The sequence below is a fragment of the Mesocricetus auratus genome, unplaced genomic scaffold (assembly GCF_017639785.1).
Source record: "Mesocricetus auratus isolate SY011 unplaced genomic scaffold, BCM_Maur_2.0 Super-Scaffold_100013, whole genome shotgun sequence".
In the NCBI taxonomy this organism is placed as follows: Eukaryota; Metazoa; Chordata; class Mammalia; order Rodentia; family Cricetidae; genus Mesocricetus; species Mesocricetus auratus.
Genome location: NW_024429196.1, coordinates 80,172,761 through 80,188,818, shown reverse-complemented (window position 1 = coordinate 80,188,818; position 16,058 = coordinate 80,172,761). Strand labels below are relative to the sequence as shown.

At 51.3% G+C, this 16,058-nt stretch overlaps 1 protein-coding gene and 1 long non-coding RNA gene across 3 annotated transcripts; one reads left to right on the top strand and one right to left on the bottom strand.

Moving 5' to 3' along the window:
* Positions 1 to 587: 587 nt before the first annotated feature.
* LOC110342495 lies at positions 588 to 8,766 on the bottom strand. 2 transcript variants are annotated; one of them, XR_002384585.2, is made up of 2 exons: positions 8,382 to 8,766; positions 588 to 1,421 (listed from the first exon to the last, which is right to left on the bottom strand). It is a non-coding gene; the product is annotated as an uncharacterized LOC110342495 (long non-coding RNA). The 2 variants fall into 2 exon arrangements; XR_005881020.1 differs by lacking the exon at positions 588 to 1,421 and adding an exon at positions 6,502 to 7,073.
* Positions 8,767 to 13,074: 4,308 nt separating this feature from the next.
* Gas1 (growth arrest specific 1) lies at positions 13,075 to 15,532 on the top strand. The gene is made up of 2 exons (XM_021232014.2): positions 13,075 to 14,489; positions 14,581 to 15,532. Exon 1 carries the CDS (start codon positions 13,075 to 13,077, stop codon positions 14,221 to 14,223), a length of 1,149 nt encoding a protein of 382 aa, XP_021087673.1. The 3' UTR covers positions 14,224 to 14,489; positions 14,581 to 15,532.
* The last annotated feature ends 526 nt before the right edge of the window (positions 15,533 to 16,058 follow it).

Genomic DNA, 16,058 nt, shown 5'->3' with positions numbered 1-16,058 from the left:
CTTAAGTAGTACGTCCTCACCCATCCGCAGTCATTTAAAAAAATGCACCTCTTCCATGGCACAAAAACATCTTGTGCATCGCCAAGGTTCCCGTGATGGGACAAGTATGCCAGGGCACAGGAATGAAAACCAGAGTTCATGCGGCCAACATCTGCTCAAAGACCAGATAGAGCTGTGTATGCCCCGGGAGGGGAAGGCAGAGCCGGGAGATGCCAGGGTGAGCCCAGCCAAAACAGGGTGCTTCCAGTCAGTGGCAGACCCTGCTTCAAGACAATAAAGTGAAAAAAAGATGAAAAGGGCAGCCAGCATCCCACTCTGGACTCCACATGCCCATCACACGTACCCAAGCACAGAGTGTGCACCACACACAGCATTTTTCCTCTTAGATATTTGATTTATAATCTTTGTGAGTCATTAGGAGTGTGAATTTTTTATCACAAGACCTTCGTTTTATGACAATTGTTGATTTTCAGCAACAAGAATGTCATCAGTTCTGATGTGTTTTCCCTAGGTTTTTTTGTTTGTTTGTTTTGTTTTTGTTTTTTTTGAGACGTGTCCACTAGACACACACACAAGCTTTTTACCAATTTGGAGACAGATGTTTTCTTTCTTTTTTTTTTTTGCTGGCAGTCTTAGTATACCACCTTCATGTAGAGACATTCCCAAGAGAGAAGTACCACCTGAGGTGATTTTCTTTTTATGACGGTTTGTGAGCACTTATGAAGCCATCCTAGAAATGCTCACCATTGGGGTGGTGAGAATGTAGACTGGAAAACAGGGCCCAAGGAGACCTGAAACATATTCTGCAACGCCCACTGTGGAATTGGGTCTGGTTGTTGAGTAACACTGGGTAACACCACGAGGCCCATTCATGAAAAAACAGTGGTCGTGTTAGACCACAAGAGCAGCGCTAAGTGCTAGACCAAGAGCAGGAGGCTGTGTCCTACAGGGGACCGCACTGTTGGGGTCAAACCTGGCCTCGTTACAGGTAACATGACGGCCACGGTTCCCGAGCACGGCAGGAGCTGCTGGTTTTGTGGGAGGTTTCCTGGAACTGTAAAATGTGGAAACCCCTCCAGGGTCTTGAGCTCCCAAGTTCCAAAGCAGGAGGGGAGAGCCGCAGGATGACGGCATTTGGACAGCTGCTCTCCTGTGCACGTTCCTAGAGGTCAGATTACACCATCATTCTGCAACCTGGGTTATTACCAGCATTGCCCAAAGAATTAGAACTCGCCTTAGTCTTCACATGGTGCCTTAAATCCTTAATTTCTGGGACATGGCTCATTTACTCCTCAAACCAGAGAAAACCACTAGCATGAACTCCTCTTGTGGTCAGAAAGAGAAGGTCGTCCTGTATCCTCAGGTTATCTCCCGGGACAGACTAGACAGACTATTTCTTCCCGTTCGTCGCACACGTGTTCCTAAAACAAACCCGAAGAAACTGCTATTTTATAAAACTGCAACGATGACAACACGCACAAAAACAGAAGCACCCGATTTTATTATTGAACTCAAACCGATATGAAGCTATCCAGGTGTTCAGGCCCACAATCCCCTTTCCTCTCACTGGGCCAGGCCCGGGGGTGTGTACCCCGTCCTCCTGAGCATTTGCGGTGGCTCTTCAGGCTGTTATTGCCAAAGACCCCCCATCCCCACCCCCAGGAGTGACGACCCCGCACACTGAATATTTTAGAGGTATCACTTAGTCGCCAGCAACGGTTAGGGAATCCCAACTACAGCCCCAGCCAGTCAGCAGCCTGGAACCCCCACCTCCACCCATCTGCTGAGCGCCAGCACTGAGCTCAGGCACCCATTCATCCCCGTTTTTCTGTTTCCTGCGACCAGACATCTTTCCGCGCGCCTTTCCACAGCACAGGCTCACACCCTCTGTGGGTCTCCGTGTCTTGTCCCCGCCTACTCTCACTCTGTTATTTTCCTGTGACTTCCCGAGAGCTTTAGATCCGATAGGAGCAGTGGTCTCCAGCACAGACGGCGTCAGATGTAAGCGCAACAGAAACACATCTCAGGGTGGAAACCCAGGGCCAGGTTAGAGAAGTCTGCACTGCCTGGGCTCTGCAAGGGTTTCCTTCCTGGTTCTCCAGCCTTCCACTTGTCCTTCTGAAGACATAATCCCTCGGGAGGGGGGTGCTTCACCCTCGACTGGCCTGGGTCTAGAATCTCCCCCCACCACCGGTGTTGAAGAGTTCCCTTGACGAGCTTTACACAGGACAGAGGCTGCCCTGGAACTGGTCCATGTTCGATACTAACGCCAAGCGGGGCTTCCTACACCTCACGCTCCGGCTCTGGAGCATCCACAAGCCCTTACTTTTTCCACGTGAAGCTTTTCCTCGATTCCAGGAGCCCTGTTAGGACTTTCGATGGTGCCACATGCATTTTTTGGAAAATTAGCATTCCGCTACCCTCATCTTTATGAACGTCTACATATTTTGAAAGCTTTTTGTTTTATAATTTTATCCACACGTTTCCTTTAAGTATTCTTTGTAAAATGTGTTTCTAAATAAAGTTTAGAAAAAGTATATGTATATATATATATATATGTTAGATAAAATATACTTAACACACACACACACACACACACATATATATATATATATATATATATAAAATATTTCTGAAATTTTCCTTCCTTAGGTCTGACATTTAGGAAAGAGCCTTTACCTGGGGTATTTATCTGGGTTGTAGAACTTACTGCATCCATTTTGTCATTATCTCTGTGGCCCAAACACCTGACAGAAGCAGCACCCTGAAGGAAAGATTGAAATGGGTTCCTGGTTTCAGAATGTCCCCCCATGGGGACAAGGATGCGTGAGGTCCCCCACCCCATGGGGACAGGGCTGTGCAGCTGTTGCTGTTCACATTGCAGCAAGTCCAGGATGTAGACAGACAGATGAGCTGGAGCCAGGGGCTGGGCTCTGTATAACCTGCCCCCTAGTATCCTCAGTCCCTCCTCCTAACAGATCTAAAGTCTCTCAAAACAGAGCCAACCAGCTTGGGAACAAGCGCATCAAAACCGGAGTTTGTGGGGACGTATTCAGGATGGGAAACCATAACACGCAGTGACATATTTTTGTTCATTTGTTACTGCTTTTGAGATAAGAGCCTTGAAAAGTGTCCCAGCCCATCCTCCCACTCACCATCACCTGACTCAGCCTCCCGAGAGCGGAGATTACAGGCAAGGCACCACACAAATAACAAAATATCCAGGATCGGCACGACAGAAATTCGTTTTCCAGTCACTTGAAAGACAGCTGTTAGGCCCAGAGTAGCTGCTCCCCAGGTACTAAGTTTGCATGCATGTTAGTTAGCTTTCTTTCTGTTACTATAACAAATGCCTAGAGGGCCGCTTTATGAAGAGGGGGGGGGCTTGTGTGAGCTTATAATCTGTGGGTTTCAGCCTGCAGTCTAGCGCCCTGTTGCTTTGGGCCTCTGGAGGCACAGGAGGGACACAGGAGGGACAATGATGGCTCACCTCGGGCAAGAGGCAAGAAAGAAGGAAAGGAGGCAGGCCCAGCAACTGCTTTTGAGGTCCTGTGCCCAGCAGTACAAGGACCCACGTGGGTCTTCCTCCCAAAGGTCCTTAGGAACAGGCTTCTCAAACATGGACCGTGGGAGTGAATCCAAGCCACACTCTCATGACCTTCTAGCTGCTTTGATCTGTGGACAACCTTGGGGCGAGGGGGGGCCCTAGGTTCAGCCAGCCAGGGCAGGGGCAGCGGAGAGTGTTAGCAGTGGAGGTGATGTACCTTATCTTAGAGGTGACAGTGTGGCTGCCAGTCACAGTCACCAGCTATAAGTCACTCATTCCTGCCCTGCTGCAAAGGTCTGAGTAATAAAAACCCGGAGTCAGATATGGAGGAAAACGCTGAGAGATCAGAGAGAAGGAGCAAGCCGAAGCCGCCTTTACCTCATTAGCTTCCCAGCAGAAGAGAGAGCGAGTTTCTGTTTCTTCCCGCTTACATCCTCTCTCCACCCAGCTGTCTTGCTTCCTGTCTCTGCCCAGCTGTATCACTTCCTGTCTCCACCCAGCCATCTCACTTCCTGTCTCCACCCAGCCGTCTCACTTCCTGTCTCCGCCAAGCTGTCTCACTTCCTCTTTTTGCCCAGTCATCCCACTTCCTGTCTCTGCCCAGCCATCTCACTTCCTGTCTGTCTGCACAGACCTCCAGACCTCTATGGTTAGCTTGTGGCAAGCTCCATCCTCTGATCTTCAGACAGGCTTTATCTGTACAAGCAAGACATCACCACACTGGGAAAAGGGGACATCAGGGAACACTGACACTCACACTGCTGGCCACCTTTGCTCTGACAGAGATCAGCCCCGCCTTTTTCTCAGTGTTTGCCTACGAGCTGCAGTTTGGTCTATATCTTAGTTTTTATTTCTGTTGCTGTAATAAAAAAACACCCCCCCCCAAAAGCAGCATAGGAGAAAGAGGCTTGTGTCCATGTCATGGTCGATTTGCCGTGGGGAGGTCAGGGCCAGAATCTCAAGCAGCTAGCCACGCCACATCCCCAGGCAGCAGCAGACAAATGCATGACAATTGCTTGTGCCCAGCTTGATGTCTCCACTCCTACCCGGTCCAGGGGCTCCTGCCTAGGGAATGGTGCTGTCCTCAAGGGGCTGGGTCTTCCCACATCACTCAAATAATCAAGACAATCCCTCACAGAGGGGCCTTGGTCCCGCCCCAACGAGATGATGGGACAGACTTAGTAGACTTCCCAGGGGAGGCCTTACCCTCTCCCAGGAGCAGATGGGAGGTGTTGGGGTGGGAGTAGGGGGAGTGGGATGAGAGGAGGGAGGGGGAACTGGGATTGGGATGGAAAGAATAGATTAGTAAAGCGTATGCTGGGCCGATGAGAACTTCGGGAGATAACGTGCTGGACACCAAGGCTGACAACCCGAGTTCAATCCCTGGAGCCCTTACGGCTGAAGGAGAGAACTGACTCTGACAAGCTGTCTTCCGACATCCTGGATCACACACACACTCACACACCACAATAAACAACTGCACTTAATAAACATAAAGATGATGCCTGGTTTAAAAAAAAGGGAGGGTTGGGGATTTAGCTCAGTGGTAGAGCGCTTGCCTAGCAAGTGCAAGGCCCTGGGTTCGGTCCTCAGCTCTGGAAAAAAAAAAAAAAAGACAATCCCTCACCGACCTGTCCACAAGCCAACCCAATGGAGACAACCACTCCTTTAGATTCTCCTCTCAAGGGGCATCAAGTTCAAATCTAACCATCAGAGCCTTGCTGCAAATGTGTTAGAAATACCAAGGATGTAATAAATAATAGTGAGACTGACTACCCCTGTCTTATCTCCAGTTTGAATTGAAAGTCTCTGGCAGTTTCTGATGGGATACTTGCCATTGCTATCCTAAACGTGATCAGCTTCTGCCTGTCCCCTCTTAGCTGACGTTTCTATGGGATGAAAAGAAGCTGCTGGTTTCTATCCTGCTTGCCACTGTCTGACAGGATTAAATATTTTTCTTCTTCAGTAGTACAGACCACCTGACCGTTGCTCTCTGACTTCATTTTGTTGCTAGAGTTCTCTATTTCACAGCACCCCGAGAGATGCCTCACGGATGGGGAGCGTGCACTTGGGTGTGTAGGTTGCACAGACGTCCTGGAAGCCAGCTGCTGGCTGACGTCACAAACCCCATGTGCACACAGAAAGGCGGATGGAGAGACTACATGCGTGAAGCAGGAACATGCGTGAAGCAGGAACAGGAGTCTCCGGCAATCACCTAAAGCTCCAAGACCAAAAATCATACTCAAAGCAAGAAGGAGGTCCACGAATCAAAATAGGTAAAAGAGCAGGACAGAGGTGCCAAAATGGAAATGCAAGTGTGTATGCCACGACTCAGGCATGTCTGCACATACCTAGGTGTGTGTGTGTGTGTGTATGTGCACACGCATATGCATGCAATATGCATGCAAGGGAGTGTACCTCCGTGAGTTTGTGTTTGGGAGCATACGTGGGAATACGTGGAGTGGTGTCAAGTGTTTGAATTCAGTATTCCCAACTATGATGTTTTGTAATGAAAGTAATAACCTTGGGCCGTTTTCCGAAGCCTGGATGCTGTTGTGTAGATTCGTGATTTGGTTAGCAGCAAGCAGCGCAGGTCAGTGTAGAACAGGACCTCCTTTACTTTTCTGGCAATCTCCATTTGATAGAGATAGAGAAAATAAGTGGAGAAATCAAATGTATGCATGCCATTTTGCCATTTGTCAAAATATAAGTAAATTTGCATACTGCTGAGATGGCTGTGTTTATTTTTTCCCGTAAGAATTAAACCCAGGCTGGATATTTGACCCTGCAGGATGCAGGCCACCTTTGGTGTTTTTCTACAGTTGGTCGGGTGAGTTGATTTTGTAATTGTCAACCCTCAGAAAGCCTCTTCAGGCACACATGCAGTACAGAGAGGTACCAGTGTGCGTAAGGTCATCTTAGTTGGAAATGCTGTCCTAACTCCAAGTCAAAAATCACGGAAAATCTTTTATTAACACAACCCAAGTCAGCGACTCAAACAGCAATTTTAAAAACCAGACATTTGTTGACTGACTTCTCTTTCCCACATGCCAGTTCCCAAATAATCAATGGGGACTTAATATTAATTACAAATGCTTGGCCAATAGCTCAGGCTAGTTACTAGCTGACTCTTACATTTTAGTTTAACCCACATTCCTTCTCTATGCTTTACCACGTGTCTTGGTGCCTTTTTGCTGTGCACCACGCCCATCTTGCTCCTCTCTGTGTCTGCCGGCTCCAGACTCCCTCCCCCTTCCTCCCAGCATTCTCAGCTTGGCTTTCCCGCCTAACCTTATCCTGCTCAGCTATCGGCCCGTCAGCTTCTCTATTAAACCAGCCACAGCGACACAGGTTCACACAGGGTAAAGGAATGCAATACAAAACAAAAATGCAGCAACTTGATACTTGCAAAGCTGAGAAGTGATGGTAGAAATACCATTGTCTGTTTCCCAGTCCGGGGAGATAGCGCGGTTGGTAAGAACACTTGCTACGTAGGTGTGAGAAGCTGTTTGCGCCACCGTTCATCCTTGTTAAAAAACAAAAAACAAAAAACTGGGTGTGGCAGAGCGCACCTGTGCTTCCAGCATTGCAGACACTGCGGGGAGAGGATCCCCAGGGCTTGCTGGACAGTCAGTCCAGCAACGGGTGAGCTCCACGTTCAGTGGGGAACACTGTCCCAAAACATAAGGTGGACCTCTCATTTAATGTTTTGGAGTCAGTAATTCCAAAGGGCTGGCTGAGGATGAACAACTACGCCTTCTGCGGTCTGTTTACACTGGAATTCCATTAATGTTGAAGTTGGAAAAGAAAAGCTTTGACTTTATCAACTGAAAGGCCTTATTCTCTGATTATTCCTTTCCCATCCACAGGCTTCTCCTCTCCCTAATTTAATAGAACACTGTGGTCAGTGGAGGGCAGTAAGAGATTTATTTATTTATTTATTTATTTATTGCTTGTCAATACTAAATAGCAAAAGTTATCATTTTTCCCAAAGGTAACTCCAACTTTAGAAAGTTTGATAATCACAAGAACGACTGTTTAAGCAGAAATATGCTTGGGAAACACCCCCCAGTCTCCACCCACCCCCACATTCCTTGGTCCCCAGGGAGAACCTGAAGCACAATGGAGTTAGTCTTGGCATATGAGTTTTGAAAAAGCACGCGCACACACACACACACTCACACACACACACACAGGTGCTCACTCACACGCACATGCACATACACGCACATGCACACGCTCCCTGGGTGCTTCCCAGCTTGAGAACATGTGGTTTGCAAGATAACTTGAGAGATATACACTGTTCACACCAAAATGTTACAGGAACCGTCTCCAGGACACTTCCAGAGCAAATATCTCAAGACACTCCAGCAGATACCCTAGAGTTTCATGTGACCTGACCTTGGAAGCACCAAATAGAGACTAGTTACTGTTGCCATGCTCTATTGGTCAGCGTCAGAAAGGCCTGCCTGTTGTTTTTAATCTAACTTGTTCTATTTACCGACAAAGACACAGGAGTCAGGTGTTGAGGTGAAAGCTTGCTAGATCTGAGAGGCTGAGAAGCAAGTAGATGACCTTCCTTCTTAGCTGGAGACCCCACAAATACCAGGAGCCTCTAAGTCCCCTCCCAACTCCTTACTGTGTGTGTCTCTCTGTCCGTATTCCTGGCTCCTCCATTCTCTCTACAGCTAATTCCTGTCCACCAGTCGCTGGCTCTACCCCCTGATCCAAGGTTAATTTTGCTAACACAGTCTCCGAGTTTCACAATGCAATCAGATATCCCACAACACCTGCCCAACATTCTAAGGAAAAGGAACCAGATGTTGGTCTTTACCTGGGTATCGCCAGTACAAAAGGAGGGAGAAAATTTGATGGCCACCCATGTCAGAGACTACCTACCAGCCCCTGAAAAAAGAAAAGAACAGTATAGTAAGCACTTTCTCTTCAGGACCGCCAACGTGCAAATCAATGACTCAGAGACTTGTTATTAATTATGGAAGTTGCCTTTAGCTTAGGCTTATAACTCAATTAACCCATATTTTTTAATCTATGTTCCGCCATGTGGTTCATTACCTCATCTCTGCACTGCATGTCCTGCTCTCCCAGCATCTCGCTGGTGAAAGTCACGTGCCTTGATTTCTTCTTCTTCTTCTTCTTCTTCTTCTTCTTCTTCTTCTTCTTCTTCTTCTTCTTCTTCTTCTTCTTCTTCTTCTTCTTCTTCTTCTCCTCCTCCTTCTTCTCCTCCTTCTCCTTACTCTCTCTCTCTCTCTCTTGATTTCTTCTTCTTCTCCTCCTCCTTCTTCTCCTTCTCCTTCCTCCTCCTGCTCTCTCTCTCTCTCTTGATTTCTTCTTCTTCTTCTCCTTCTCCTCCTTCTCCTCCTCCTCCTCTCTCTCCCTCTCTCTCTCTCTCTCTCTCTCTCTCTCTCTCTCTCTCTCTCTCTAAATCCCACCTATCCTCTCCTGCCTAGCTATTGGCCATTCAGCTCATTATTAAACCAATCACAGGATGCATCTTCACACGGTGCACAGATACCCCACGGCAGAGGAGGGGCTCGGGGAAATGGCTCGGTGGTCTTCTCTCCTCCCGGGAGATCACATGGACATGGAGACCCTCCACTCTTGACTACATTTCCCAGAATCCTCCTCGACCCCTAGTCCCACCTATCTTGCTTCCCTATTGGCCAACAGTGCTCTATTTATCGACCAATCAGACAAACATACGCACAGAAGGACTTCTCCCGACACACACGTGCACACATGTGTGGGTACATCCATGGTCTAGTCACTGTTCAGTTGCTGTGAAGAGACACTGCGACCGAGGTGACTTATAAAGGTAAGCATTAACTGGGGGAGGGGCCTTGCTTAGAGTTTCAGAGAGTGACCGTCATTGCGGCAACTGTGGCAGCATGCAGGCTGGCATGGTGCTGGGGCAGCAGCTGGGAACTGACAACACCAAGCGGGCGACAGCCAGACAGAGCCTTGTGCAGGCTCTTGAAGCCTCACAGCCCGCTCCCGGTGACACGCCTTCTCTAAGGCCACACCCCCTAATTCATCCCCCCAAAAGAGTTCCATCTTCTAGGGGCCCTGCAGTTCAAATCTGTGAACCTACAGGGACCATTTCCATTCAAACTACCACACATACACATACACATGTGCACACGCGCGCGTGTGCGCACACACACACACTCAAGCTTGCCACAGACACACACGAAAATGGAAAGGGGAACAAAGGAAAGCAGAAAGACCACAGCTAATACCACAAACTGCTCTCCCAGGACCCACCCAGGTTCAGTCCCCAGCACCCACGCGGCAGGCAGCCCTCAAGAGTCTCTTTAACCCCAGTTCCAGGGTCTCTGAACCCCCCTCTGGCCTCTGCAGGTACTATGTGCACACAGTACACGGACACACATGCAGGTGTTATACGCATACATAGAACGCACAAGAAAGTGTTTGGAGGAAAACACGGAAGGAGAAACTGGAGAGAGGCAGTCAGAAGAGCGGTGAGTCCCAGAGGCCACCCTACAAAAAAAAACAGGAGAGCGCTTTGAGCAGGTGGTGGCTCCTCCCAGCCTTCTGTCTGCAGTGGTGCTTCTGCCCCTGGTGACCTTGGCGGAGTAAAATGTCAGGCGGATTCACAACTGAGAAGTTGGTGAGTGGAGGGAGGAGGGTGAAGTATTCACAGACGTGGTGTTCTTACCAAGTGCGAGCCTGTGACCCAGAAAGGTCTGTGTGTACGATAGGGTAAACAGCCTGTGGTTGCTGCCCGCTCCTCTCCCCTTCCAAGTTTTTTTTTCTTTTTTGGTTTTTCGAGACAGGGTTTCTCTGTATTGTTTTGGAGGCTGTCCTGGAACTCGCTCTGTAGACCAGCCGGGCCTCGAACTCACAGAGATCCACCTGCCTCTGCCTCCTGAGTACTGGGACTAAAGGCGTGTGCCACCACCGCCGGCTCTCCCCTTCCATGTTTAGGCCACGAGTCTGTAGAAACATCTTCAGGTCGAGCAGAGATCTTGGCCTCCCTTATCTCCCACTGAGACCCCTCAGAAGACTAACATGTCACCTGACCAGTAAAGATGAACCCAGTTACAACCTCCAGGACAGAGATGGTCAGAGCATGTCCCCAGCAAGCAGCTAAATGGCAATAGTACCCCCTCCCTTGAATTTTGTTGGAAATGCAGACTTCCAGGCCCTCCTGGGGTTCAGCGGACAGACTCCAGGAGACAGGAATCCAGAATTGAACACAAGGTTTCCAGATGTTTCTCCTGCAGGCTGTTTTGAGATCTCTTTCAAGAAGCCGAAACAAACACCAACTTGAAGACGCATCTCCCGGGCTGGCCTTCTGAGGAACTCGGAATCACTGTTTTTCAAGGATAAAACGAATGTTAGCAAGGGTCTAACCTGCAACTGACTAGATGGAGTCTGCAGGCCTTGAACTTGGAGGGATCCTCCTGCCTCCGCCTGTGATAAAAAGGCTTTGTTGCAACACGCCTGGACAATGTTTGAGAATAGATTTCCATTTCTTTTCTGCTACAAAAATCAGAGCACGACAGCTCGGCTCGGCATAACTCAGTCTGGCTCCCCCATGGTTGGAGGCGGTTGCCAGCTGTGGAGGCACAGCTTCCCAGTCTGGGCAATGAGCCTTTGCCAAGAACCAGGTTAACCGATCTGGGTCTTGGCTCTGGCCCTCACTTTCGCCTTTTCAAATCCCCTGTCTCTTTGGAGAGGTGGACAGTCCACTTTCTGAGCGCGCTGCTGCGGTTGGGGTTCGCTTTGCTTCAGCAGCGATTTAGCCTTAAAATTTGTGACAGACGTAATTGATAGGCTCACCAAGGAAAGGGGAGGGGAAAGCGCCGGTTTTTTGACAGGCCGCAGACCCGCGGTGCCTCTGGTGGCCAAAGGCTGCACTGCCCCGCCACGGTTAAGGCAGCTTTTCAGATCGCAAAGCCAAGCCAGCTCCGCCTGCAGCTTAGCTTTGAACACGCTGTAATGTACGCTTCACAGCTTGTAGCGGGTCGGTTTACCTCGGTCCTCCGTGCTGTGACCACAGCCAGGTGGTAGCGCTCAGCCTCCCCGGTGTGTCTAACGCTACGATTGGTCTTTGCCGTCTGTGTTACAATGAGTCAAGGGAACGGATTCCGTTCTTTGGACTTCTTATGGTTTGAAAAGGACGCTCAGTGCAAGGACTTTACCTGCCGGATCAGGGAACTAAAGGAAAGTGCCTTTCTTTCTTGTGATGGTGGTAGTGGGTTGTGGTCATGATGTGTGTGTGTGTGAGAGAGAGAGGGAGAGAGAGAGGGAGAGGGAGAGAGAGAGAGAGAGAGAGAGAGAGAGAGAGAGAGAGAGAGAGAGAGAGAGAGAGAGAGAGAGAGAGAGAGAGAGAGAGAGAGGAGAGCCGCGTGTGCCTGCGCGCGATCTAAGTTTCTGAACTCTCACACTGAGTTCTCAGGACCCCCTCCCTTCACTATATCCCCAGAGGTGACCGGGACTCAAAGACGGGGAGCCTGAAAATTAAAGTGACTTTCGAACTCTCTCGAATGCAAAGACGGAGGATAAGTGAGAATTAATAAAAGTGCCCCCCCAAAACAAAAAGGGGGCGGGGGAAGCGAACAAAAAGGCTGGAGGCTGAGCCGGATGCAGGCAGCTGGCCCTAAGCCCTGCCTGCTGGCTCTGTGCGCGAGCTGGGGTTCGGTATCCCAGCCTCCTGAAGAGTGGGAGGAGCTGGGCCTGTGTCAGGCTCCCTAAGCCGTTCCTTTCAAGCCCTGAATGCCTGAATGTGAGCTGCCCACCGCCCTCCCCCCACTCTGCAATCCCACTCCAGCGGCTCGTAAAAAAAAAAAAAAAAAAAAAAAAGTTTCAACAACAACAGCCTGGACCAATAGCAGCGCGCAAAGCCCGGGAAAGGGGCCGAGCAAAGGGCGCCCGAGAGTGGAGAAAGGAGAAAGCGGGCAAGCCTGGAGCGCGCGGGGCCGGGGCTCGGCAAGCCGAAGGAGCGTTGCTAATGTTTTTGTTTGTTTGCTTTTCTATGCATGCATAATGAGGGGGCGCCGCGGCACCACACGGGGGCTCCAGGCCCACTTTTGTATTTAAAGCCTCGCCGCGAGCTAGTCGGCTGCCGGGCTCCGCGGATCCGTTCCCCAGGCTCCAGGTCCCCGAGCCCAGCCGCACGTTCCGAGTTTCGGGGTCCTCCCAGAGCCCGGCGCCCAGAGATTCCCGGAGCGTTGCCCGGGCGGAGGGGAAGGGGACCCGGCGGCCTGACCTCGGGAAGGCGGGATGCAAGAGCTGCGAGGTGCTACGCGCCACTGAGCCGGGGACCCAGGAGTCGCCGGCCGCACGATCCTCTGCAGGCGCCGAGCACCATGCACCCCCGGCGCCGCGCGCTCCTGCAGCCTCGCCGCGGCCCTCCGGGGCGGCGTTGAGTGCCTCCAGCTGCCGACCAGAACCGGACCTGCGTCGCCGAGCCTCTCTGGGAGCCCCGGCCGTGGTGCCGGAGCGAACACTCGTCTCGACCAGCAGCCGGGCCGCCGGCATGGATGGATGAAGACGCCCATGCCAGAAGTGCACCGGACTCGGACAAACTTTTCCAGCGGCCCCGCTGCCGCCGCCCGCGCCTCATCTCCGCTCTGCACCGCGTCCGGCGGCCGCTGCTGCCCGCGATGCTAGCCGCGCTACTGGGCGGCGGCGGGGCCCGCTCGGGGACTGTTCCGGGCGCCTTGCTGTGCCTGATGGCGCTGCTGCAGCTGCTCGGCTCGGCGCCGCGGGGCTCCGGGCTGGCGCACGGCCGCCGCCTCATCTGCTGGCAGGCGCTGCTGCAGTGCCAGGGCGAGCCCGACTGCAGCTACGCCTACAGCCAGTACGCCGAGGCGTGCGCTCCGGTCCTGGCTCAGCGCGGCGGGGCTGACGCTCCGGGGTCCGCCGGCGCCTTCCCCGCTTCGGCCGCGTCCTTCTCGCCGCGCTGGCGCTGCCCGAGCCACTGCATCTCGGCACTCATCCAGCTCAACCACACGCGCCGCGGGCCCGCGCTGGAGGACTGCGACTGCGCGCAGGACGAACACTGCAGGTCCACCAAGCGCGCCATCGAGCCCTGCCTGCCTCGCACCAGCAACGTGGGCCCAGGCGCGGGAGCGGGCTCGGTCATGGGCTGCACTGAGGCCCGGCGACGCTGCGACCGCGACAGCCGCTGCAACCTGGCGCTCGGCCGCTACCTGGCGTACTGCGGCAAGCTTTTCAACGGGCTGCGCTGCACCGACGAGTGCCGCGCGGTCATCGAGGACATGCTGGCCGTGCCCAAGGCGGCGCTGCTCAACGACTGCGTGTGCGATGGGCTGGAGCGGCCCATCTGCGAGTCGGTCAAAGAGAACATGGCCCGCCTGTGCTTCGGCCCAGACGCGGGCAACGGTCCGGGCAGCAGTGGCTCGGACGGGGGCCTGGACGACTACTACGACGAAGACTATGACGACGAGCAGCGCGCGGGGGCGGCGGGAGGCGAGCAGCCCTTGGACGATGACGACGGCCTCGCGCGCCCGGGCGGCGGCGCTGCTGCGGCAGGCGGCCGCGGGGACCTGCCCCATGGGCCCGGGCGCAGGAGCAGCGGCAGCGGCAGTGGAGGCCATTGGGCGACCCGAGACGCCTGGACCCCGCTTGTGTGCTTGCTGCTGCTACTGCTCGGGTCACACTTGTAGCCCCTGCTCCCCTGCTGCAGGCCGGTGCACGCGATCCGGCTGGCTCCCGAGCCAGGCACCTGTGGCTCGGGGACCGCGGGTCTTCTGGAACACTGACCCACACTCGTCCAGGGTGGACAGGGCCCCAGCACGTACCCCAGCCACCATGCGCGGCCTTCCACTGTGGTTTCCAGGCTGCAAAGATGACGGATCTATCCTACCGGCTCGAATCCGCAGAGATCAAGACACGCTGCCAAAAGCAAAGGAGGTTTGGACTCTGCTCAACGGTGGGGGTCTTCACAGCTCCGGGGGACTGGGGGAGGGGATGCTGAGGGAATTAGTTTTGCAAAGGGGCCGTTTTGTTTTGTTTTTAAACAGTTTTCCTGTGAGGGGGACACGTAGTGCTGGTAGCGACTTTAATTGCTTGTGGCCACTGAGAAACACAGCAATCGTAAGTAAATGGAAGCGTTCCCTTCCCGATTCATTCTTGCACTTGGTGTAGCACACGGTAACGCCGATTGTGGAGCCGGCGAGTGCCTTGTCTGGGTCCCCGGAATCATGTCTGCATTATAACCTTAACCCCCACCTTCGGCTTCACTGCCACCATTCTGATCTCTGAGCACCACGTGTCTTAGAATTAAGGGTCCAAAAACCTGGCCTATTACCATGGTGTTGAACAATGCAACTTTTTTATCTTAAAGCTCCTTACTGCCATCTAGGAAAACTTCTGTGTGGTGTTTGTTTTGTTGTCCTTTTTCTGTTTTGGTTTGGTTTCATGGTTTGTTTTTTTTTTCTTTAACACCAAGAAATTCTAAGTTTGAAAATGCAGAGATTGTATATTGCCTCCTCTGTCCCTATCGGGGTCATCCACCCTGGTACGTCGTATATAAACTGTATTAAAACTGGGGTTTCTTACCAGTTGCTGTACTTTGTATATAGAATTTTTATAAATTGTATGCATCAGAAATAATTTATTTTTAAAAAGAAATTAAAAGGTTTAAATCTGCATCAATGTTGCATCACCCCATCCAAGAAATGTATAGAACACATTGGTCACCAGGAACCCACTCCTGCAAGTCCCTTTTGAAGTGCGCCCTGTGTAGAACAGTCTAAAAAAATGTACAGTGTATTTTACAGATTTGAAGTAACGTTCTTATTTTCAAGAGAATTTATGGACATTGTAGAAATGTATAAACGCATTTCCAAACTGCCTTAAACATTGTATTTTTATAGACATCATTTTTTTAAAGTCCTGTGTTTTAAATAACTATGACTTTGTGTATTTTTTGGTTGTTTTATTAAAAATGCACACATCAGTAAAGAGTTTAAATGGTGGCTTTGGTGCAGTTGCTTTCCACAGTTTCACTGTGGTTAACCCAGTGGTGGGTGGGAGGGGTGTGGAGGGGGCACTGGGAGTCCATCAAACACCAAGTGACATTAAAATGCAGTGCCAAACAGAATGTGAGCTAAATGCTGCCTTCAATTTGATGAACAATTAGATGTTTTGTAAATGAGGCAGCTAAAACAATTTGTAACTGGCCTCTGCTGGTGCTGTTGGCATCTGTGGGGAGAACTCACAAGATACCGTCTCTTGTGTGAGGATAACCTCCTCACTCGGAGACCCACCCTGTGCACCCCCTCCCTTTTGCTCCTGACCCCCATGAGTGTCCTCTCTGCCTGCTCATTCAACCAGACGTGCCAATAACATCTGTTACCAATAGGTCTAGGAAGCCTACCAGACTCAATACTTCAAAGCCATTTTCACACTTTTGGTGAGAAAAAAAATACAAAATTTTGTTACAAAACACTGAGGCACGCAAAAGTAAACACGCCATGGAGGGGAATAATCACCAGGA